The 26,141-nt window shown below is 42.3% G+C and overlaps 1 protein-coding gene across 2 annotated transcripts in view; it reads left to right on the forward strand.

The window, feature by feature from the left end:
- Positions 1-26,141, forward strand: part of LOC126537069 (inositol polyphosphate-4-phosphatase type I A-like) — a 75,620-nt gene that overhangs the window by 26,652 nt on the left and 22,827 nt on the right. For both annotated transcript variants that reach the window (XM_050184201.3, XM_050184203.3), the window contains exons 10-21: positions 1,552-1,660; positions 2,208-2,407; positions 2,722-2,779; positions 9,364-9,574; positions 10,326-10,440; positions 12,171-12,348; positions 13,545-13,749; positions 17,427-17,599; positions 18,742-18,990; positions 19,567-19,635; positions 21,349-21,593; positions 24,187-24,321. In XM_050184201.3, the coding sequence (XP_050040158.1) occupies positions 1,552-1,660; positions 2,208-2,407; positions 2,722-2,779; positions 9,364-9,574; positions 10,326-10,440; positions 12,171-12,348; positions 13,545-13,749; positions 17,427-17,599; positions 18,742-18,990; positions 19,567-19,635; positions 21,349-21,593; positions 24,187-24,321 (1,947 nt within the window). The remainder of the gene's footprint in view (positions 1-1,551; positions 1,661-2,207; positions 2,408-2,721; positions 2,780-9,363; positions 9,575-10,325; positions 10,441-12,170; positions 12,349-13,544; positions 13,750-17,426; positions 17,600-18,741; positions 18,991-19,566; positions 19,636-21,348; positions 21,594-24,186; positions 24,322-26,141) is intronic.

Consider the following 26,141-nt stretch of genomic DNA (forward strand, 5'->3'; position numbering starts at 1 on the left):
AGTCTTGCAGACATTACATTCCTTCTCATACCTTTCCGGGTACATCTTGTTTTGAAGGTAAGCGTGCGGGAAGGATCCTGCCTGTATCTGCCTGTAGATCGCTTGCTGTTGTCTGCTAAGCTATTTGTGAAGATCGGGGTAACGGCGCCTCTCCATCTTGTAATGGTTCGTGATGTCCCTATAACTAATTATGGACTGTGGCTCACCTTCCTCTACCCGGTGTTCCATCTCTCGGGCTAACTGGTGGGCAAGTTGGTTGCCCTCCAGCCCAGAGTGAGCCAGTGTCCATATCAGCTCAACTTTCCTTTCAGGTACGTCGCGTTTACTCTTGAGAATATCTAGTGCCGCAAGAGACACCCACCCCTTTCTGTAGCTGTTATACACCTTTTGCGAGTCAGTGAAAATTCTTCCCTCCTTGGGCAGCACGACTGCTTGCGCTATCGCAGCCTCTTCTCCCACCTCCGGAAAAGACGTCTTGATGGAGGCGCAGGTTACGAGCACATCCCATGTCATAACTGCCAGCGTGGCTTTCAATGAAAAATTGGGTAACAAAGCATCTGTGAAGAGAGTGACCCCCTCTTCCTCTTCTACCATTTGATCTAAAGTCTCCGTCAAGGCCGCTATACGAGCCGCTCTGCGGCCGTCGTTACGACTCGACCTCATATTTCGAGGCAGCGGCTTACTGTCGATTTTATGCGCTCACAACCTGGGTAACGGCCCCGTTTCCTTCCGCTCTGCCTCTTGCCAGCCTAACTTGGCAAGAATGCGACCTCCCGCCGAAGTTTGACTGAGTCGAACTCTTTGATTAGACAGATGAGCTTCTATTAACTCTTCAACAACGTTGTGCTTGGCCATGCCGAGAAGCTTGTTGGTTGAAGAATGCTTTGGCATGCTCAGCGCCATTTTCGTTGCCTTGCGTATAATGACGTTCAACTGGTCCCTGTCTTTCTTGAGCAGGACAGATCCCTCTTTAGAACAAACTTTGCTTTAAGCCATAATCTCTTTATTTAGTTCGGTCCCAAATGTTCACTGTACTTCTGTCAGGATAAACTTCTGTGAAACAGTTCTGCTTAAAGAAATGTTCATCATGTTTGTCATAAAATGGTTTTGCTTATTTTTTTTATTGCAAAAGCAATACTGCTCGCACTTTCGGCCCATCGGTGGTCATGGCGCCTCCTTACACAGCTGTGCGTCATGTGACCGTGTGACGTCACGCCAGACCGAGAGATGGGGCCCCAGCTCGCGGCATCGATGGTGGAGGCGAAGCCTTGCACGCCGCTGCTGCGCCGCTACCGAGAGAGGGCGCTTGCTGGTGTGACGTCACGCTAGCAGGATAAATGGGGCTTCAGCTCGGCTCCTCGCAGTGGTCGGCGCGCTGCCTTGCGCTGTGTCGGATGATGTATAGCCATAAGTTTAACAAAGGGCAACCATGTCCACACCATCAGCCGAACCAAGGCGCAGCCAAGGGTATTGCTTTTGCAATCTTCCAGGCTTAACCAAGCTAAGCCTTCAGCCAATTTTTTTTCTTCTTTTACCTTCTTTAATCTGCAGATCACCGTCCTATGAAAATGTGGGTTTTGTGACTGTGACTGCTAGGGAACTCGAACCTGAGCTTATGGTGACAAGCAAAAAGGATGCACAGGACCTTTTTTGGCCTACGGTAAGATGAGAAATTTCAGTTGAGTTCGTGTAGTTTGTTAGGAGTGAAGCTTTCATTACTGAAGAAATACTAACAGATGGGATAACAATCGTTAAGACTGTTCCTTATATGCAGTGCTTACTCTAAAAAGTGTTCATGAGGAGCAGCATGGGCAGCCCTTCGTAATTTCTTTGTGGTGTACTTGCTAGAAAGGCTCTGAGTTTTAAGTTGTTCAAATGAATTAAATTGTGGTGTTCAACATCCTGAAACTGTACATTAAGCTATGAGGGATGCCGTAGTGAGGGGTATCTGGATAAATATTTACTACATAGAGTCCTTTAATGTGTACCCGAAGCATGGTACCCAAACATTTTTACATTCTGCCGCTATCAAAATGTGGCTGTAGTCGTGGCCGGAAATCGAACCACTAACCTTGTTCCCGATCATCACCAACTCTGCCTGATGATCACTTGCACTGAATTTTTTCAAATTTACGTTTGGTGCCTGATGCATACGTTTACTTCAGTCGGAGCACATCATCTGCAATCGTGACTCCTCCTGTTTGCAGGCTGACCGACGGCGCACATACTCGTTGCCAGCGTGCATTCCACGTCGCGCCTGCACCCCGTTGCACGCCCAGCTCCGGATTATTTTTGATGGCCTCAGCTCCAAGACATATCGTTTCCACACGGGCCTGGGAGCCGAACTTCGAGTGCATGAAATCATGGCCGAGAGCAAGCTGTCCTTCTCCTTCCCACAGTTGCTCCTGTGAGTGCAGCCTACGAGCAGTTTTCATCAAGGAGACTAGCAGTTTCTTTATGTTGGTCAAGTAGGGTGTTGTTTAGCGCAAGCCATGTCGGTCTTGTGCTTAAATGCAGCTTAACTTGATGCATGCCTTTTTGTCCAACCTACTTAACACTTTCAAGGAGGGTTCTTATTTGGCTAACTTTATTTCAGTTAAACACGGCGTTGTAATAAAAAATGCGTTCTCTTGACTTGCCAGTTATACTCAGTTTATTTTACCATTGAGTCACAGTGTTATGTCGTTCAACTTTCTTTGTTGTCTCCCTGTATCAAACCAGAAATCTGTGGATAAATGAAGAAAAGCAGCTGATGGACACTGTCACTCATCTAAGAGAGGTACGTCCATGGAATTGCTTCACCAAAGATCACTGTTATTTCTGCAGCTTGTCTAGGGGTCAACAATAGTGATTTAGAAGTGTTCAGTAAGCCAAGGAGCTCATATTATTAAGATCTGTGCTTGCACATCTTTTTTCTTTAACCTGCTTGTAACAGCCTGATCTTTTTTTTTTTTTTTTATGATAGTGGCAAGCTATCGTGCATGTCTTTCACCAAACACAAATACCTAATGACTGAGCGTCACAGCATTCATGGCTTCTTATGTGCACCGCTCTTATTTACTGTGGATGTTTGCTTAAATTGGGAAAAGCAAGGGTCTTTACAATGTTGCAGTAGTAAGAAAGCATCCGGTATGAAGCATTCTGTAATACAAATAAATTTATACTAAGGTGTTTCGTGATTATTTATTTGTTCACAGCACAAACTATCTTAAACTTTGTGATCTGTTTGTGCCTATAGGGCAATTATTGAGAACTGGAGTACATTACGTACACCACGTATATTACACAAGTACTTTCTGTAGTTGTTGCCCCTTTATGTGGATGTCAAGACAAGTATCCTCGGCGCAATTTAAGAAGTTATATACTTAGACCTTTGTATTCGGACTTAAAATTTGGTGTTCGCACAGTGCAGCCGTCAGCTATAATCTGCAACGTTAGTGTGTAGTGCTGTCAGCTTGTATGGAAAAGCAGCATGATGTGACCTTACATAGTAGTGAATAGGGAAGCAGAGAGAAAATGTTTACAGAGTACTCGGAACAATTTCCAATGCATAAGCATTCTGCTGGAGGGGCAGCAATGCTTTGCAATTCAGGTATGTTGGAAAAGGTTCTTCCCACCTCGATGTTGTGGAGAGGAGGATGAGGGCACACTGTGTAAGAGTGCCGCCGTAGCAGAGTGTATGTTAGAGTAGCACTAGTGTAGCTTGCAATAGAAGGAGGAGCATTGAGGAAAGTGGGCAGGGGATTGGAGTGGTGCTGATCAGTTCGAATTCCACGATGACGCTACTCAGCTCGATATGTGAACAGTGCTCAGAATGCTGCTTCATGCTTCAAGAAAGTTTATTTATTTATTTATTTATTTATTTATTTTCATACTCTTAGGACCCGAGGGTATTACAGGTGTTCTAACAATAAATTGTTAATCGCAACTTTAAAGGCAGCAGGGTCTTCGATTGCAGCGACGGAAGTGGGTAGGTGGTTCCAGTCACTCCTTGTTTGCAGCAAAAAAGAGGCTTGGCAAGTGTTAGTGTGACATAAAGGAATTTTAATCTTGAGTTTATGATCGATACGTGAGGACACATAATCTGGAGGGAGGAAAAGATCGTTTTTAAGTGTTGGGTTAATGTAACAAATTTTGTGATAGAGGTTTTAACGGAAGCACTTGCGGCGTGACCGAAGTGTCGATAGATCTAAATTAGCTTTCATTGAAGAAACGCCGCCATAGTGAGAGTAATTAGAGAGCACATATTGGGCAGCACCGTTCTGAATGGGTTCAAGGGTTATGATTAATTTGGAGCTAGATAGGTCCCAAATAGAGCGAGCATATTCTAATTTTGATCTAACTAATGTTTTAATCTAAATTTAATCCTGAAATAGGAGGGAATGGATGAAAAAATTCGGCATAGAAATCCAAGCATGCAATTAGCATTGCTAATTACGTGTTCAACATGTATATTTCATTAGAAGTTGTGAGTTACACGCACGCCAACATAATGGTAACTAGTAACAGGGATTAAAGTGGAGATATTAAGGGTATAAGTAAAGTTGTCATTAACTTTATTGTGATGCATTACTCTCATGACCTTATATTTTGAAGTATTTAGCTTCATAAGCCAGTTGCACCAGTTAGAAATAGCTTCAATATCAGATTGCAAAATAGAAACGTCCTGTGGGTTATTAATTACACGATAAAGCACACAGTCATAGGCAAAGAGCTTGATGTTAGAGTTTATACTGACAGGTAAGTCATTAATGTAAATGAGAAATAGTAATGGGCCCAAAACCGATCCTTGTGGTACATCTGAAGTAACAAGAACAATAGGAGAGTCATAATGATTAGCTCGAACATACTGTAAGCGGTTAATCAGAAAGCATTGAATCCAGTCTAGGATATCAGGATCCATATTGAGCTTGCTCATTTTTAGGAGGAGGAGTTTGTGTGATACAGTGTCGAAGGCTTTAGCATAATCTAAAAAGATACAATTGGTTATCAAATTTTTGTCGAAAGCTCCAAAAAGATTGGCAGTAAAAGAGAGTAACTTCGTTTCACAAGAGAAGTGCTTCCTGAAACCATGCAGACAAGGAAAAAATAACATATTTGATTCAAGGAAAGATACCAAGTTTGAATAAAGGATGTGTTCGAGAAGTTTCCAGGATACACTAGTTAAAGATATTGGCCTGTAGTTTAGGGGAGAATGGGTGTTATCTCATTTGTGAAGTGGAACCACCTCACCCACCTTCCAATCACCTGACAAAGTAGAAGTCTGTAGAGACTGCGAGTAGAGTTTGGCATTTATAATGGAACAGTAAACTTTTGTATATTTAAGAACTTTGAATGTATGTTGTCATTACCTGCAGAGCTAGACAACTTAAAGCTTTCTATCAGACGACACACCCCAGCTGCAGCTACAGAGATGAAATCCATTGGAAAAAGAAACAGATTCAGCGATTGTTGGCATAGAAAAGGCTGTTATGCCAGAAAAGCAAGAAACAAGAACATTGTTTAGCACATTGCAGCAGTCGCCATTAGGAACAGCATCACCACTGCTATCGAGCTAGTGAATCGTGTTAGATTTGCTGCCATGAACTACATTACAAAGCTGCCAAGGGTTATCTTTAAGCAGAGTGGGCGAGGTACAATTGTGGAACATGTCTTTTGCCTGCACAATGGCATTTTCTACACTTGTTCGCTTTAGGCGTCATCGCTACTTTCACTTGGCAGAATATCCATTTCTTTTTGTTTAACAGGCGCTTCAGATGGGCGTTAAACCAAGGAGCTTTGGAAGAAGAAACAATGCATTTTTTAGGAATGTAGAAATTGATCAAGTAGGCAACTTTTTCTTTAAAGAGAGACAATTTTCTTGAACGGTGTGACTGAAAGCTCGGCATGAAGTCAGTAATGAATTCTGCAAGTTTGTTATTTATGGCAGAGAAATACGAGTTTTTATAATTTTTAATAGATTTGGCCTGCTTCTTGTGAGGCGTACGTGCCTGAATACTACAGTCAATAAAGAATTGATCACTTAGGCCAGGCAAAGAAACTAGGGGTGAAATGAGTTCTGGAGTTGCCGTAAGCAGCAAATCTAGTACATTAGCAGATGAGGTGAGCAATGGGTAGGCGAAAGGACAAGTTGCCTAAGGTTGAAATCCAGACAGATATCTAAAAATGACAAACATTCCATCGAGTTTGTTGTGAGGCTTGGCGGGTCAGTAGTCCAATTAATAGCAGGTAAATCAAAGTCTCTGAAAAGAAATAAAGGGCACTTGGGAAATTGCAGTTAGCTTATTTAGGACATCATGTAATTTGTGACAAAATGTGGTAGAAGACATTGGCGGTCTGTAACATGCGCTGAAGATAAACCTTTTATGCCCTGCAAATATGCATGCACTAATAAATTCTAAATTACTGTCAACCATAATAACATTAGAAACAACGGTATCCCAGATAGCTATCAATACACTACCGCCTGGACCACCAGTACGGTCAGAACGATAAAACTTGTACTGTGATTCGCAGGGCAGTATTTCATGGTTGGCGATTGCTGAGAAAAGCCACGTTTCAGTTAGTAGTACAGCGTCGGCAGAACATATGCAAATTATCGAAGATAAACCAATGCGTTTGTTACTCAGACTACGTACATTGGAATAGAAAAGGGACAGCTGACTGGATGGTTGCGTTCGTGCTAGCATTGATAGTGAGCGTGAGCTGCCAGCATTTTAGGCAGGGATGCATGAAGCATTTTCAGTGTTAACGGTGTTGCGCGCCTCGCGAGTGTCAAGTTCGCACACACGTTCAATAACATGGCAATACACACATGCAATTTTGTTAATATTGTTACGCGTTGATATTGTTAATTTTGTTAATACTGTTATAATTTGTTTACGCATAGCTAGAATGGCCGTCCAGAGTTTTCAACAAATCACTCTTTTTCGGGAGTTTAGAGTTGCCCTCGAAAAGTCTTCGCTAACGGAAACCTTTGAAGACTGAAACTCCTTCTGAGAAAAAATGTTATCTTTTGCCTTCGACAATGTAAACTTAACGGTAATAGGTTGGCACTTATTTGAAACATAGCAGCCGAGCCTGTGGGCGCTTTGTATTGCTTCATCTGATAGGTTAACGTCAAGCTTTTGAGATATAATGCCTGTGATTATTTTTTCACTCTGTGCCCATTTTTCAGAAGCACTGTCAGCAATCCCGTAGATCAAATAATCTCGACACGACCTGTCTTCCAACTTGTCAAGTCGGGAATTAAGTGCAGCCATCTCGCTTCTTATGGCTGTACTTAATATTTGCGGAAGGTCAGAAACATGCTGGCCCGAATTCAATGACTCTAGCATCGACTCAACCTGTGGCTAGCCTGGTAGAAAGATCGATTACTTTCTGTTCTTATAAAGCTTGATTGGTTTGAGCTTGGTTTAGTACACCAAGAAGCTCCGCGTGACAGAAGTCAACTTTAGCAGAAAGGCTGGAAATAGCTGCTAGCACCTTCTCGTCTGGACCTGGGTTTAGTTTGACATCCCTGGACAACAATAACTTAAGGACATGAATGCCTCAGAAACATTTTCCTAGACAGCACTTGGGCCAGGGAAGAGCAGCTGGCATATATTACTGGAACTCTTTGAGTACAAAGACGGGTGGTTACCAACCTGCACAATTAAGCAGAAAAAATTCACAACCGGTCCCATGGCTTCCACTCTTTCCTGGCCACTGAAGGGGACAGACGACAGGCGGGCATTTAAATCAGCAGCGAGTGCTGATGTGGACAATGGTACCGGCTGGTCCAAGAGATGAAACGGCAGCTTCCAAACAGTTACGGCTGGAGCAGAGGACTCAACAGCGGGAATGGCGATAAAGTAGGCTCGTTGACGTTGTCCCATTCGTTGGTGCCGTAGAAACAGCGCATGACAATGTGCAGAAGAGAGGCGAAATCTGCACAATGAAGCAGAAAACATTTACAACCGGTCTCATGGCTGCCGCTCTTTCCTGGCCACGGGTGGATGTTGCAGCAGTGTTGGAAGCAATGTGTTGCAATTGTCTGAATGTCTCAAAACAAGGAGATTGTGACCAACGCTGATGTCGTCAACCAATGCTGCCGTGCAACCGATGAGGCAAGAGCTCATTGTGCAGCCGAGCAGTGGGTAGTGTATCGGGCTGTGCGTCTTGAGCGCAAATGGACGCGAGGACGCCAAGGTGAATGCGGTGAGGGATTGCCATGGTGGCTGAGACTCCTTAGCAATGGGTGGTGTGTTTGGCACATAATTAAACATGTACTTCGAAATACTGCTGTTTAATAACCATCTGAGTGTCTTGGAATTCTTATGTCGCAAGAGTGTGTCCAGCATTTAGCCGAGTGGTACAATGCTTGCAAACGCACGTTACACGCTGTAATGGGTGGAGCCCTGCAATATTTTTGTCGGACATCTGTAACCTTCAAGCCCGAGCTGTACTTGTCCTCCCAGTAAGTATACCAATATTGCCAAGGGCGATTCCTACTCATTCATGGCACACTTTTCCTTGGTTTTTTCTGTGGTTACTAGCAATTTGTGTCAGATCTTTACTCTGATAACTTGTGGCTTGGGGCGCTCAAGCACATGGTTTTGTAGTTTACATTTGATTTGCTGCCATAGGTGTAGAGATTATGCAATGAGTGTAAAGATGCCTTACTCAGTATTTCATTGAACACATGGGATAAACCATAAAGTTAATGTCTTTCTTGAATGAGAATGTTACATGAAAAATAAATTGGCATAAAACAGATGTTGAGAGATTTCTTGCACATTTACAGAAAAGAACTTGGCAGTTATAGGGACACTAAAGTGTAATACTACTAAGTTAAGCTAGACTCATAAATTGCACTTCTGAGGACACGGAAAAAGTCTTGCCTTGTCTTACCACATGTGGAGAGGTGGTAAGCCAGGGAAGGTACATAGTGGAAAAAACATATGTTGATGCCACCTTGAAGTCCTTACAGCAGCTGCTCATGATGTCATGGATTTTGGCAGCAGCTGGTCAAGGTTATTTAACATTGTGTCGATTAAAAAGTATTACATTGCATTCCAGAGGAACCAAACACTCCAGCTCACTAGAACTTCCTCCCCACAGAAACGACCCAAACACCCGAAAATAATTTACATATATGATGTAACACCGATGGCAGTGCGATTTGTACACTGCCAGATCTAAAAAGGAAAACATTGGTCTTTATTTTTTTGTGCTAGTAATCAACACTTCTCCAACTCATCAAGAAAAACAGAATCTTCAAAGAGTACTTTACTATTTCAGGTTGATTTAACATTGCTCTTTAGGATCCCTTTAAATGTTTAAAGTAGTGGTGCATGTTGGCTGCGTCTTCTTGTCTTGCAGCTGAGTCCGGAGTGGCAAGCCAAGCAGCTTTTAGCCATAGAGAGGCATCTGATGCGGATCAACACGTATTCAGAGGCCCTGGAAAACCTAGCCAAGCAGCGGGGGGCCTACTTCAAACCGTCCGTATCCAAAGGGCTGGTCTCGCTTGAGTTTGCCCCTGTCAACATGCACCTGCAGAGGCTTTGGGTCCACAACACAACTAGCCACAAAAGTGAGTCCCATCTTTGTGGTTTTTTTCTTAGAATGTTAAAAAATGAACCAGTTGTTACAAAGCTTTTCCCTCAAACAATAACCATATTAACCTGAGACATTGCCCGCCCATGAGAAAGTTCCGCAGCAAAGGTGCATTTAAGTATCACCTTGCGGTATCCACGGCTGTCATTTCAATTTTAGCATTTTATTGTTCTTTGTGAAAGTGTATGTTTGCTAATAGTAGGTACCTACCACGGTGACTTCGTGGCTGTGGCGCTCTCTAGTTGAACAAAAGGGTGCGGCTTTGATTCACCATGTTATGATGGGGTGAAATGCATAAATGCTTGTGCACATCAATTTAGGCGCACGAGAACCTCAGCTAGCAAAAGTTAATCTGGAGCCCTCCACTGCACCTTTACTCAACCTGCAGTGCCAGTTTCGGGACATTAAACTACACAATTTAATGAGTTAGTATTTACATTTGATAATGACATGCAGTAAGCATGCGGCGCTATTGAGCTCATGCCAATTTTCTACACTTGTCATGCAACTGTTTTCTGGTTTTACTAGGATGTTGCCAATTTTTTTTGTTCCTGAGGAATTGCATATGCAAGGGGAATGGGGGACCAATAACTTGAGGTATCAGAGTAAATTGAAATCAACATAGAAACTCTTGAAGGCATGTGATTCAGAATGTCTGGAGTTTTTTTAAGTGCAAGTGTAGTTTTTCTCAGCGTAAACTCTTCCATTATGTGTTTTGTCTTTTACAGAATGTGTTTATGATGTGGTCACAGTGGGGGCATTCACTGCGTATGCCCAAAAGTTCTCTCATGGTGGCCTCCATAGACTTCTCAATCAGCTCAAGAACGCCTACCCCTTGCTGCAGTGAGTTATGCTTTTGTGTTCTTTAACAAGCCTTTAATGTACCCTTGGCATCATCATTCCTTTGTCAGTATACTGTGTGACTGTTGCATGTGTGTGAAGGCAGGCTGCAATGGCAATAATGATGTTTGTTTTAAGAAAACTGCTTTTGTCAATTACTAATGAGTTTTCCTTAAAGTTTAAGGTAAGCAAGTGCATCATTGAACTGTGCCTAATTGAAGGGATGTAAAAAAAAGAAGAATACAGCATGCTCTATTGGGCTAGTCTGAGTTTGACTAGTGCTTTTGATTTATTAATGAGACAGATATTATCAGGAGCTGGTAAGGCAGTTTCAGAGTAACAGTACCAATCCCGTCCTGCACCTATGTCACTTTTTCAGTTATGAAAGCTCCTCCTCCTCCTCCTCCTCCTCCTCCTCCTCATCCTCCTCCTCCTCCTCCTCATAATAATAATAATAATAATAATAATAATAATAATAATAATAATAATAATAATAATCATCATCATCATCATCAGCAGCAGCAGCAGCCTGTTTTATGTCCACCGCAGGACGAAGGCTTCTCCCTGCAATATCCAATTACCCCTATCCTGCGCCACCCGATTCCAACCAGCGCCCGCGAATTTCCTAAGTTCATCGGTCCACCTAGTCTATTGCCGTCCTCAACTGCGTTTCCCTTCCCTTGGTGCCCATTCTGTAACGCTAATGGTCCAACGGTTATCTAACCTGCTGATTACATGAGCTGCCCAGCTCCATTTTTTTCTCTTGATGTCAATTAGAATATTGTCTATACCCATTTGCCCTCTGATCCAAACCTCTCTCTTTCTGTCTCGTAACGTTATGCCTAGCAATCTTCGTTCCATCGCTCTTTGCGCAGTCATTAACTTGTTTTCAAGCTTCTTTGTCAGTCTCCAAGTCTCTGCCCCATATGTCAGCACTGGTAGAATGCACTGATTGCACACCTTCCCTTTCAATGATAATGGCAAGCTTCCAGTCAGGAGCTGACAATGTCTGCCATATGTGATCCAACCCATTTTTATTCTTCTGTAAATTTCCTTCTTATGATCAGGGTTCCCTGTGATTAATTGACCTAGGTAAACATACTCCTTCACAGACTCCAGAGGCTGACTGGCGATCCTGAACTCTTGTTCCTTTGCCCGGCTATTCATCATTATCTTTGTCTTCTGCATATTAATCTTCAACCTCACTCTTACACTCCATTCTTGGTAAAAATGATGCTTTGAAATTTCTTACTCTAATTCATAGCTTTATTTCACCTGATGTTTGCCTTTAGTACTCCGTTAGGAGTTTTACTTTTGCTTGGTGGCTTTGTTGCAGATACTGTGTGTGACAAACTTTATTCTCAAATGGTAGTCTACATATTGTGTCAGATTACACAATGGAAAGGGATGAGTAAGGAGTACGTATTATAGGTATAATGAACCAAGGCTTCCCATTAAGTTTGTCTTCTGTGGCACAATATTACTTATAGTGTAAAGTGGTGAAAGTAATGAAGATAATCATTGTAAGTTTCACTAGTGATGTAGTTTGAAGCAGCAATGAAAAAAAATGTATTTTGTATGATGTGATCTTGTCTATTCTCTCTTGATTTATTGGAAACTGTCATAAACTCCCGTGAATATGGTGTTTGTAGCCTTGATATTGGCTTTGTTCTAATATTTGAGAAGGTTTGCTTAATTTGCAGAAAGTGCAGTGACTTTCATTTGTTGTTCAGGCGGGAGGGCCAGCCGTCCATACTGGGTCCTGACCGGCTATCAACAGCGGCTCAGGCGGTGCTCAGCATCGAACATATCAGGGAAGACATTGAAGCAGACGTCCAGCAACTCATGCAGCTGGCTGACCTCAAGGATATCACAGGCATGGAGGCTGCAGCTACCAAGATTAGTGACAAGGTCTGTCATTGTATATTGCATGTTCTGAATTGGTTGCTGCTGCACAAAGGTACAGGTGGAATGCATTGACTGTCAGTGGATGTTTTTTGCACATTCTCATCTGGCTCAAGCTCTTTCTTGCTGCTGCATTAAAATTTGTCTTGCCCAGTCTTTCATGCTACTGCATTAAGATTTGTATTACCCAGAGACTTTCATACCACTATATAACGAGTTGTCTAGCCCAAATTATTTCATGCTACTGCATTAAGATCCACCTGGCCCAAAATCTTTCATGTTAATGCATTAAGATATGGAACGCAGGCATAGCTAGCACTTGCTTGGTCACAAAACTTGTCTACATTGCTCAAAAGCATGGAAAAGCATGTGAGAAAGTAACTTGAATGCAAGCCCACAGATTTTTGAGTGAAACTTCAGTTAAATATAATTTGGAACAGAGAGAACAGTAAGCTTTTGCAGTCCAGAACCAGGACTGAGAGCGGCAACATATTAAAATACTTAGCATGCTGTGATGATCTACCAATTGGAACTCGGTATGGCTTGTTCTGACTTCTCGCCTGTTACTCATGAAGCTTTGCACAGTGAAATTGCTAAAATATGGCAAAAGCATAGCAAAATAATGCCTGTAGCATGTTTTTTAAAACATCAGCTCCAGTGCTTGGTTCAGCATTCGTCTTTCATGCATTAGAATGCAGGCAAGACATGTCGAAACAAGCTGAACTAGTGACTACTGCAAAATTTCACAGATTGTCATAGTACATTCAAATTTGGGGACACTTAATATGACAAAACATCATATTCTAGTAGACCATTTGTTTTTGCTTGTTAGCAAGGAAGAGGTCCTAGTTGCCATGGAAGTAATTGTTGAAATGCAACAAAGCAAGGTGCAGGTCTAAGCTAGTTGGTTCGGCTTGACTAAACTAACAATGGGAAGGTAGAATTTGGACAAAATAAACAAAGGGATGAAAACACGGCGCTACTGGCTTCTAGCTGCTGCTATATCATTCTACTAATTGGAAAGCAAAACTACGAATGTGCTATATTAGAAAGCGCCGAGTTATCTCTTTCAATCTTTGGCCTTGGATGTTTTGAAAGCATGGTCTTAATTTGGCTTGACAACTCCTGTTACTGTCTACTGTCTGTAGTTTGTTCACCCCAGGTGATGCCTTTATGCTTTTCACTGCTGTTTTCCCACTCAGGCCAAGCAATTGACAACACTTTGCAACCCAACATTAGTTGATGAAGCCCTGACTATTTGGGAAGGGGCTCGTCTTATCCAGCCAAGCAATGACATTTCCGGTGCTGGTAAGACCTCTCCAAAGCGTGCCCAACGGCCTCCACCAATGGCACGACTCAAGTCAGCATCCTTACCACGAGAGTTTCCTGCACCACCCTGCTCATCTGGTAAGCAAAAGGCAGACGAAATTTTCTGAATTATTGGGCAATCGGAAAAAGCAATTTTGAATGAGAAAAAACGTTTATTTAGTGAAATTTATGAGTCTGTAACGAAAGATACGTTTTCATGCCATGGCGTCAATATCTTCACATCGGCAGTACGAAGCGAAGCCAGCTACGCTCTCATGTCCACTCTGCCCCCATGGCTGATAATGTTGCCCACAGTGGAACGATGCTGCCATGAAAAAAGCTGGGAGCAGGAAGTGAATGCTTCGTCTGCCTCTGACTTCAACGGATCTCCGAAACTTGAAATTACGCAACCTGCAGTACTAAACACGTGGAAAAACAGCGCACATGATGCAACGCCAGCCTGGCATGTCAACTCTTTGCACAGGTGCCAGATTAGCTCTGAAACAGGGCCCACGGCTTGTGTGTGTGCTCAGCCACTACGAAAGTCACGTGCGTGGCTGTGCTAGAAAAGGAGATATGCGCCAACCTGCCTTCCGCTTCTCCCCTCATCGTCCTCCCCTCCCCCCCCACCCCTTTCTCACGTGGGAAGATGCCACTCATCAAGCTGTCAGCCTTCTCGGCTCACCCTTGCACGCTTTCACTCGCACACAAAGAATATAGCACTCAGTGCGCGATAGGATCGTATCGCACTTAGACTTCATACAGAACATGACGCTGCTCCGCTTCGGTGGTCGCTCTTGGCATAGAGTTTCTCACTATAACACCTAGAGGGAAATCTGGCACCACCGTCTATGGGAGTTTCTTAAGGGCGTACCGTGCCGTCATGGGAATGACGGTATATGTGTCTGCGAGACTCGTGTTGGCTGGTGTTGTAAGAGGCTTCGTCTAAAACATGGATATGGCTACACAAATAACGCGTTCTCAAAGTAAAATCTTCATAAAATGTTTCCATTCACGCACATTACATCTTTACTCACCTACAATGCATGGCCAAGCGAAGAAAAGCAAGAACAGACTACAAACTGTTTCAAAGCGAGCGCAAACCTTGTCGTCTGTCCTCCAACTTTAGCAGCCTGCTGATACTTTTTACGTAACATGTATTCGTACACGCAATAACAAGTTCTCATAGTTAAACAAAACATGCTTTTGTGTAATAATAAAGCCAAAACAGCTTTTCACGTGCTGTTTTAGTAGAAAATGAATCATTGTGACAGACAGAACGGTGCTTCCCAAGCATGTCTTCAAGGTGTTCTGGCTCTCCGAGAACGATGCCAATCCGAAGTCACAATATACCGGCATTCCCATGCATACCACAGCGCAGCAGCGCCAGATTTCCCTCTAGGTAATGTAGTGAGAAACTCTATGGCTCTTGGTTGTGCAGTGCACAATTTGAAAGGTGCATTCACAAGCAGCCGCATGTAATTCATTCATTTGACCATCTGCGTCTGTGAAAGTTTCCATTTATTGCCCCAGTATTCCTTTGTGGTGGTAGTGACATCGTATTATATAGAAATCGTGTATAGACACACTTCGTTATAGTGAGGTTCTAAATATGTGGCATTCTATTAACAAGCAGTTATAAAAAGTTAAATAATTCATTATATGGAAAATTTTGTTATACAGTAAAATCTCGATAATTCAGATTTCATGGGAGCTCAAGAAATGTCTGATTTAATTGAATGCCAAATTATTGAAGGTATAAAAATAAATAAATAAAGGAATGCTTATATCATCATGCTTTATTTATTGAATGAATCAGCAAATGTTGCTTCTATTTGTACAAGAGCAGTGCAGAAGCTGGAATTCTCGTCATCTTGTGGCTTATTAGCTCTCGCAGCAGCAAAGGCCTCGTGACTTGCTACGCAGTATAGTCGCGGCGCGTGTCCTCCACTACGGTGCGAACACCCCGAATTCTTTTTGCCAGTGAGCTGGTTGCCAACAGATTGTGCGTTCATCACAATGTTGCTGGCACTCTTCATGCTTCACAGCACCCTCAATGTTCGTGACATCACTTGCACAGCCATTGCACATAGTCATAATGAAAACTACTGTTTGCTGCAACTGCAGCTGCTATCGATGCGATCATAAATGGCAACCATGTGGTTCTGAAGGCATGTGGCTGACGTGTGCATGGAACCAAAACGAAACTTCTGTTTGCGTCAACTGCTGCAGACAAAACTGCAGCCGCTATGAATGCCAATATGGACAGGGGCCATGTAGTTCTGAAGACACGCGGCTGATGCGTGCACCGAGTCAAAATGAAACTACTGTTTGCTGCAACCACTGTGGATGAAGCTGTGGTCGCTGTTGATGGGATCATGGATGGCGACTAAACATTTATAATGGCATGAGGCCAACGTGGTGTTATGCGCGACAGTAAAAGCAAGAATAAAGGATACAAAGGCACAAATAGGCACAAAGCGTTTCGGCATTCCTCATGTTCACATATGAGTCCCGCTGATGACTATGGCGATGTGGACTCCGCCGCTTTGTTTTGATTGGACAATAGCGCTGGTTTCCCTCTTTTGTGCTGCCCATTTGCTGCGCTCCGTGCTCGCCGAACTCCAAGAGTTGTCTGAATGAACCAGTGTGCGGCCAAATAGTACGTCCATATTATTGAGTTTCATTCCATTAAGTCATACCTATGCCCGCCAGAACCAGAGGAGGAGTCTGAATGACCCAATTTTCCGAAATAACAAGGGTTGAATTAACAAGGTTTTACTGTATTGAAATTCGTTATATCAAGGTTTAACTGTAAGGATGTTCATGCATACTGAATGTTGTTGTTACTGTTTGGAGAAAGACAGGCCCATACTGCCTGTATGTTTCAAGAACAAATATGCTAGCACATTCTCAATCTTTAGCAGAAATCTCAAGGTAATCTAGAATGTGTAATGATGTACTTTGGATAGGGAACATCAAGAAAGCCGCATCATTTAATTTGCTGACGCTGACTTTGCCTGTTGATATACCCACTGTCAATTTATACCTTGATTGCAAAAGAGGGCACAAGGGTGCCCCGATAAAGAGTTTCCTTCCAAGTTGGTCATTTGCCTGCTTGTCTGCTTGCCTACTTGCCTGCCTGTTGTCCAGTACTCATCACCACCATATGAAGATATTGCCACAAGATGTAAGGCATCGTCGAGGTATGCCATGAAGAAACGGGTGTTAAAAGACTGATAAACCTTGTTGGTGTGTGATTGACTTGAATATTGGCACACCATTTGCTGTGGTCACTTAGTGGTTATGACATTTTGCTTTCTAGCATTGGGTCACAAGTTTGATTACCATACAGTGGTGCCTCATTTTAAAGAAGACAGAAGGCATAATCATTAACCTTCCTCCAACTTGTGGGCTTCCGCAGAACTGATTTCACAATACCGCTAATGTATTGAGGTGTTGTTTCCTGATCAAGCACAGGTACAGCCTCAATGACACAACAAACCGATCAGTCCAAGAGATGATTTGCATAGTCAAAACTTGAATCTGTAAAATGAATGCGTGGTTGCACCTCTCTGTTTGAATGTACTCTGCATACTCTTCCTGCAATGATATGGGTAGTTCTACGGAAAGGGCCATGGTATAGCTTCTATATTGAGATACATAACTTTTTTCAAAGAAGTTATCTCTCTTGTGTAAGCAATTATCTCTTATGTTTACATGTCAAAGATGTGATGATATTGTAATTTCCTGCTTATAAATTCATTTTCTCGCAGGTTCCCCATCTGATGAGTCCTCTGGTGATGAGGCACCCAATGATGCAGTGTCAGTTAATGGAAATGTGTGTGGAGCTCAGGTTCGCCCCATGCCTCAGCTGCATAAATCGGACTCTATGTATTCAACTGAAGAGTCTCGTTTTTCTGGCCTTTCGGAAGAGTTTGAGCCTCTTGTGAGTGTCATTCTGCACATGAATGCATGTTACCTATTAAAAAATTGCATATTGTACAAGCCCAAGCGTAATATGAGAGGCAATCATTATACGAAAAAAAAAAAAAAAGATAAGAGGAAACTTGCATATAATGCAAACAGGGAATAAGTTACCTGCATCATTTCGATAGTTGTGGATGATGATGATGAACTTTTTTTTTTACAAAATAAACAAACATAATGAATTCGGGGAGCAAGAGAAAGAATGTGGTTTCTATAACAACCAAACATCTTTGAAATCTGTGCTATAAGAGGGCAGCACTGTTTCCACCCATGACAAATGGTGCAGAGAGATGACCGGAGCTGTAGGACATGAAATAAATTTATAATACTTTTTTTCCTGTATGGCAAAGTGACAACTGTCACAAACCTTTCTGAATAAAGGGTCATCTCCTGTTTATGCTACTATCTTGTTTTGTTTTTGTTAACGTGCATGATATTATCTGGTCAAATATGTGTGCATGCCTGTGTCGTATTTTCCTAGTATTTCTTCCAGCATGGTTTCAGGTTATGCTCTTTGTCCTGAGGCATTTACGTATATGTCATATTAATGACCAACAACAACAACAACTGCAAAAAAGCAAAGAAAGAAAAAGATTGAAGAATGCTAAAAGCAGTATAGTTAAAACTTTGATTTAACCTTGTCGAAGGGTCCCAAGAATAAGTTAATCAAATCAGAAACACCTAAAATCCTGATGTAAATAACATAGTATTTATCTTGAGAGAGAAGGAAAATTTAATTTGTGCCGGCATTGGCTTTGTTTAACTGAAGAATTTGGGCTTGCAAATTTGAAACACTGCAGTGGACAGTTTTCTAAGATGAAAACTGCTCACCACAATCTGATGTGGTACTGTTGCAATATGTGAACAGATGTCCAGGCACTTTGAACATAACAGGTTTCTTGGGACAGATTTCTTGTGCTCATCTTTTTCTTTTTAGAACTGTGTAATTTGGATGAGTAGTCAAGTTCATTTGTTGGTTCAAGATTTTTAACACATTAGGCTCTATGAATGTGTCTCGTGGAAATGTGAGCACTTTGTTAAATTGAATATTTTATAAAATTAGGTTTTGTTGTATCGAGGCTTGACTGCACTCTCTTTCAGGACCTGACTCACCTAAATATCCGTGCCAGCATCATGTGCATGGTGGGGAGGGTGCAGCATCTGGCGCATGCAGATGATGATCAGCATGCAGACGATGCAGAGCTGCTTGACCCCTTGACCCCGTGCAGTACACCAGGTGACTTGTCACCCTGGCAGGCTGAACTGGCGCCGAGTGTGCGGAAGCTGCGTCAATCTATGGCGTGCCTCCAGAAAGTGGCCCGATTCACTTATGCATTGCTTTCACTCAAGGTACCATTTGCATTTGAACCATGTGGCATGCGATTGTGCTGAAAGGACTGTTGTCACCAGCGATGGCTGTTACAGTGATCTGTCTGTTTTTAAGAACTTTAAACTTTCAAACCCACTTCTTTTTTCAACAACTTGATGTCTTTTAACCTAAATCTAACCCACTGCTAAGCTTTTCTTAATATGCAGTTAAAATTATCTGACCACTTTCCTTGAATACACGAACACCATTTGCAGGTTTGTGAAGCTTGATTGCTAGTAATTGAGAAAAATGTTACAAGTCACCCTATTTATTGGTTGGCTTGTCGTGGGCATTTCGAGTGACCAGTTAGAGCACATACTCTCTCAAGGGCAGACAGCATCCAATAATCATAGTAGCCCCATATATTGAATCAAATATCTAATTGTTGAAAGGAATAGTACTTTCGTTTGAAACAAAGTATAAGATTTATATGTGAGATTTCAAATATTTGCACACTCCTAACGTGTTTTTGCCATGGTCACATTTACGGTAAGTGGGCATAGAGTCCCTGTGAGTTACCAAAGTGAACTCATTTTCTTTCTTTCCCGCTCTACCAGGAACCGCCACCATCAGCATCTCTGAGCTACACTGTTCGCCAGAGACGGGATATCTGCTTCTCCCATGCGGTGAGTGTCTTGAGAGAGAAATTTGGAGCTCTTGGTGTTACTTGTAGATATTGTAAGCAGCTGGTGTGTGTAATTTCTGTACTGCCATATTTGCACATATTGAATGCGGTCATGACCACATTACTGGAGGTCTGAGAGAAACTTGGAGGTGTCATTGTGTCAGCTGTGACAAAATCTACTTGTAATAGCACGGCACTTATCTGACAAACAATCGGCCAAAATGTGCCTGTAGTGGGATGTGTTGGGCATCAATATTGAGCTGAAATTTTTCTGCCCTATAACCGTTGCCCATTAGTAAGGGTTAGATCGCCATTCTTCTTTGTCTGATGGAAGATGAACTCATCAACGTCATTGTTCAGGAAACGTTCATCCAGACTAACAGCTCGACTCAGCAGGAGCATGCTTAGGCTGACGGAGAGGAACTAGCAACCTTAACACTTTCTCATAAACCACTGGACACTAGCAGTGTGCCAGGCTATATACTGCAGTTCTCGCCAGACAGTACCGACAGCCACTGTACATGGTACAGTACTGTTGTGCACAATACTGCAAGCAACAGATACTGCAAGTTGTCTAGCGCGTCCTCTACCACTCTTTCTACACTTTTCCCTCGTCACCATAAGCAGTTGCAACTTCGACCTTACCTTTCTTTTCTCTAATTATTTGCTGCCACCAGTAAAGTTGAAGAGAAGGATAGAAAACACATCACAATTATAATGTAGCTTGAGGAGGCATACAACAGCCACATTCATGGGCTTATAAAAATTTCAAATAAAGTGTGCACATGCCTGCAATATGCATACCTGTGAGTATTTCCTACATTTTATTCATAATTTAAATTTAGTAGCTCGTCCGTCCTACCTGTGCTTGACCTAGTGTAATGAGCAAGCTCTCTTACCCTTCAAACACACCTGTGCTGCTCCACTTGGCAATGGGGTTTTGCAGTAAAACCCACATAAAGGTGACTGCACATGGTTTAGAGTTGGTTTTTGTTCATTTCTGACTCACTTGGTGGTCAAGCAAACTGTATACATTATAATAAATCTTACGTTTGACTTGCAACACATTTCTTAATAGTGAAATTTCCACATTAGGTTAGGAATGACTCAAAGGAAACTTGCATTATACTATTTGTGCAAATATGGTATCCATTGTCACTTGTGGCTGCTTATGTTCCCCTTATATATGGTGTGGCCAGTTGTCAGCTCAATGTGTGTGTCATAAGATTTGTGGTTGATATCATCTTAAGCTGTGTTTTTTTTTGGAAAATGAACTGGGGATCTTCGTGGCTCGCATATGCAGAGTTTTCTTTATTACAGCTACAACATAGTGGCAACTTCAAATATGAGCTGTTCTCTAAAGATCTCACAAGAAGTGGCCATAGAATTTAATGAGCTAATAGCAAATAGCAAATTGTATCTTACCTGGCTCTTAATTGAGCCTTAGTGACATTCCTTCTAGTTTCTACCTTCTTTGAAAGGGAACAATGTTTGCTTTCTTTCTTGGGAAAAGTTTACACTGAGAAGTACGAATTTGCTTCACTTCAGTGACAGTTCATTTAATAATGTTTCTAGTAAGCAGAAGTATGTAAACGTAAAATACATTCTCCCATCTTCGAATGTAGCTCGGAGGGTATGAATAATTTTTGTAAGGCAGCAACCTAGTGCGCGTGAACTCAGTCTAAGTTGTTGCCTTTCTCTATGGCTATTTCAGCTAACGTCTCTAGTGGCCGGCCTCATGTCCAAACTATGGTGCCAACAGGCAGATCCTCTATTTGTGCACTGCCTAACCACGTTTGGAGTGCTTGCCCAGTTCACCGGCCTCCTCAGTTGTCATGGAGATGAGCTAGCCATGCTTGAAGACATGGTTATAGCCATAGATGACCTCCGACGTGTTGCTTTTTGGCTTGAACCAGCTACCAATGTCTGCAGCCCGAAGCCACGCGTTGAAGGAAGCCGGTGTGTGCTTCTATTTTGTATGTTTTGATCTGGTGCAGTGCAGTGCCCGTGAAATTGAGTCTTGTTTGCACATTATTTTACATTCCTTCTTATTGGCTAAAAGTTATGGAGAAATAATGCATCAGTCAGTGAACATGTACAGTGCTGAGAAGTTGAAACGCGATGCTTGAAACGCGTGGCTGCCAGTGCTTCTTGTGCCACTGCGAAGTGCTGGGGACACCGAGCTGGGGTATTGTGGTATACATAATAAAGGCAAGAGCCTTTGTGATGCATTCTGACGGCAGTGGGGCCCCCTGGCCATCACTGAGAGCTCACGGATGGCGAAAAAATCGTCGGCTACCATGCGGTCCGAGTATTGCGTTTCAGTCGCTGAGCACTGCACCTATACACGTACACAAAGGTATAGGGATTTGGAGTGCTGCAGTGAAGGACCAACTGTTTTGTAGCCTTTTCATACAGCCTGCATCTGGGAAGCGCTGCTTGAATTTCCCCGAGTAGCCCAGTGTAAGGCTAAAGTGTGCTTTTAAAATTTGGACTGGAGATCTCGGCTTTAAAAAAAATTTATCCTTTTTGTGGTGCCTGTGGTTCGTATGCTTTTGCTGATAGTTGTTTTTATCAGCTTACTATTAGCAGGTCCGATGAACACAATTCACGGCCAGGTGCACTTTCTATTAGCATTAATATTGTCATTTCCTGTAGTTTGCTCATGGACAGTTATCAGGACAGCTGTGAAACTGAGTGCTTGCCATTGCTGTGAGGTAGTATGCTAAAAGTTATGCCCTACAGTAGAGGAAGCATTGTTAAAGAGGTTTAGTTGAAAAAAATGCACCAGCTGTGTGCTGTTATCAACTGCAACTTACAAGTTGCAACTTAGTCTGCAACTTCCAACTTGCAGTGCAATTTTATCTGCAAGTTGTTGCAGGAACCAGTTTGTAGTTGTACATTGCAGTTGTATTTGTAAGTTGTAGTTGCAGGAATAAGTGTAGCAAGTTTTAATTGCAGGTATCAGTTATAATCGAAAGCTGTACATGTAATTGCAAGTTGTAGTTGCAAGGTACAGTTGTACAGTAGTTGCATGTCGTAGTTGAAGGCAGCAGTTTTAGATGCTAGTTGTAATTGCAGAGAGCAGGGGGGTATTCTGTAAGTGTCCACCTAGTGGACTGTCCATCTTGGCCGACACTGATTGTCTGGAGCTAGGCCAGCAAGAAGGAAACTGGCTGTCCCGAAATGGACATGTCCACTTGGTACACATCTACATAATACCCCCCTATAGTTATAGGTGCAAGTCAGTTATAGTTACAGGGAGCAGTTGTAGTTGCAAGTTGCTGTAATTTCAGGAAGCAGTTGTAGTTGCAGGGAGCCATTGTAATTCCAAGAGCAAGGAGCTGTAGTGGCCAGTTACATTTGGGAGGGAGCACCTGTAGTTGCGAGTTGTACATAGTTGCATGGTGCTGTTGTAGTTGCAAGTTGTAGTTGTAGGGAGCAGTTTTTGTTGCCAGATGTTGCAGGGTGCAGCTGTAGTTACCAACTGTACTTCTATGGGTGCTTAAAGGGACACTAAAGCAAAACACTAAATCTGTTTAGATAGTTTAAAAGAGTTGAATGCTGGGTTAGTTGGTATTTTGACATGAGAACCATATTGAAATATAGGGCAACAGGATGGCACAACGAAAAGGAAGATGAACACAGGCGCCACAAAACAAGGCACTTACTTCCAACGGTGTGGTGCCCTTCCTGACGCAGAATACAAGATACCTTGAATGGCAGGTCGCTGAAATGATGTTCGTCAGGAGCGTGTTGTCATGCTGAAGGTAGTTAATGGACACACAGAAAGAAGAGCCTGATGCAGAAGAAATATGCTTTAAAGGAGTTGAACACTTGGCTAGTTGGTATTTTGACATTAGGACCATCTTGAAATATTGCGCAACAGGACGGCACAACAGAAAGGAAGACAAACACAGCACATGTGCCTGTGTTCATCTTCCTTTCTGTTGTGCGTCCCATTGTGCTATATTTCAAAATGGTTGTCATGCCTGTTTAGATAGATAAACTGTTCATTAAAACTCTGTTGTCATTAATTTTAGAATATAATAGATTGATTATTAGAAGAGAAAATGAAGGTGGAAGTGGAAGTTCTTGAGTTTTGCACGGAATCCCCAATGCTGGTACCATCACAGTATTTTTTTCATATTTAGGCCACGTTGGCTCAGCAAAAGTTCCAGAAACTCGCCATGTTGAATCTACAGCTCCTTTAGAACATGATGTAGTCTATTTTTACGGCTGAAGAATTAACTAGGCCTAGAATATGCTGTAGAAATCCATGACGTCACGGCAAGTTAGTGCGGAAACTTTAAGGAGGTGTCGCCACCTGTCTTTTGTTATTGCGCTTTTTCTGGCGTACCACCAAGTGTCTTATCATAATAAGAGTGGTGGTTTTGATATTGCAAAAGAGTAGTATACCGATAAAGAACAAAAGATTTTTCTCTTTAGTGTCCCTTTAAAGGGCACAAGGTAGTATGCTTGGTTTGTATTGCATGCAGACATTATTATCCACCTGTGTTTGTAACAACAGCAGTTTAATCTTGTGCTTTAGTGTCTTCCTGTCAGTGCTGATCCCAACACCAGACACTGTGATGGCCAAAGTGCCACACAGGGGCCGCTTCCAGTTCAGTGTCGTCCCAGTATTCTTCAACGTTGGCATTAACGAGCAAGCTACACTGGCTGAAAAGTAAGTCTAGCCTAAATGTGAAAGTAATTTCTGTTAAATTACAGAGCATGCTGCAATCTTCTGTTGTTTAAGCTTGTCTATGAGAACACAAACAAGGTGTTTCTGGTACTGTGTGTAAAATGAAGGTGTATCTCTGATATCGCAGCTTGAGAACTTAGGTGTATGTCTCTTATCAGATTGTTTAGCTCAATGAAAAGGCACTTAATCTCCTTGGAAACATAACAGTGTACTCTAACAGATAATTTATGTTAACAGAAATCAGGAAGTCTGCTGTAGTGCCTTAATAGCACATTGTGATTGTGTAGTGAGCAGTGACATTTATTGACTGGTCAAATGGAACAAGTTTGACTAAAGTCTTTTACTTGTCATATTCTTCCTAAAGCTTCAGAGTTTTGCTGTAGCGGAGTAGTCTAGAAAGAATCTTGCCAATCTATGCTAATGCTTGCTGAATTTAACTTGACACTACTTTCTGCTTTTGTTGGTGCTGCTTGCTTATACTTTACATAAATCAGAACATCGTTACTGTTGTCATGCATAAAGGCAAACTGTAACTTACAATACTTATTCAGGTGCAGCATTTTTAAATGGGATGAAAAGAATTGGGCCAAGGTTCACTGTTGCTTTCAGTGCGGCAGAAATGTCTGTGCTTGTGGCTGAACAAGGTTACAAGCATACATACAAGCATATAAGCATACTCATTAATCATTAATCATGTGATCTTCTTAGAGTGCAGTGTATGAAAGCACCTTACATGGCAACGGGGCAGCTAGCACTTTTGCTGTGGTGTTGTACGCATGAACTAGCTCTGCCTCGAGTTGTGTTGCTCTCTCCTATAATTTGTCATTTCTTATTTCTCCTGCTGAACTGCACAATGTCTCTTCATTTTAGCTTGGCAAGATGTGTCCCATGTCAGTATGTTCATGTTTTCACATTTGTCACGTGCATTTTGTACAGTGAACGTTCTTTGTTATATATTAAAACCTAATTAATTCAGATTTCACAGGACCAAAAGAAAAAAAAAAAAGGTGTCCGAATTAATCAAGTGGTGCATTATTGAGGGCACCAAAAGAACAATAAACAAATGCTTGCTACATCAACACGATTTTATTTACCAAATGAACCGGCAAATACAGTTTTTATTTTGCACAAGAAGAGTGCGGAAGCTACAATGCTCATCATTTCGTGACTGATTAGCGATCACAGTAGTGAAGGCCTCGTGGCTTCTTTTGCATTACAGCCACAATGCAAGACACGCGTCTTCAACCAAGGCATGCTTTTTTTGCTACCGTGTGTACCCCCCCCCTCTTTTTTTGGCCAGTTAGCTAGTCAGCAACAGATTGTCTGTTTATCACACTGTAGATGGCGGATTTGATGCCAGCATGCGGGCTGCAGTATTACTTGCGCATCATGTTGTTTTCTGCTGATGACTGGTGATGCAGACTGCATTGCTTCGTTTCATTTGGATGCTAGCGCTGGCCAGGAGGCACTAGGGCAGTTTGATGTTGCAGCTAAAATGTGCTGACACCATCCAACAGGCAGGTCACAAAAATGGTACGACGTTTTGGATGATAACCGATGTGCGCCTGTATAAAAACATTCGCTTTTATAGCTTTGCACATCCAGCCAAGCTCTAGCCATACCAATGCACGTTGGAGAAGCGCATGTACTGATTTGTTATAGCACGCCAGTTCCCAGTCAGGCGAGAATCTGGACACGTGCACCTCGAGATGAGTGGGGAAATCGATGACGTGAAATCGCAGCATGTGCCACTAAAAACGGTTTCTACCACTTGCTAGGCTGTGTGTTATGGCACTACTGCG

This window comes from Dermacentor andersoni, chromosome 4 (assembly GCF_023375885.2).
Source record: "Dermacentor andersoni chromosome 4, qqDerAnde1_hic_scaffold, whole genome shotgun sequence".
In the NCBI taxonomy this organism is placed as follows: Eukaryota; Metazoa; Arthropoda; class Arachnida; order Ixodida; family Ixodidae; genus Dermacentor; species Dermacentor andersoni.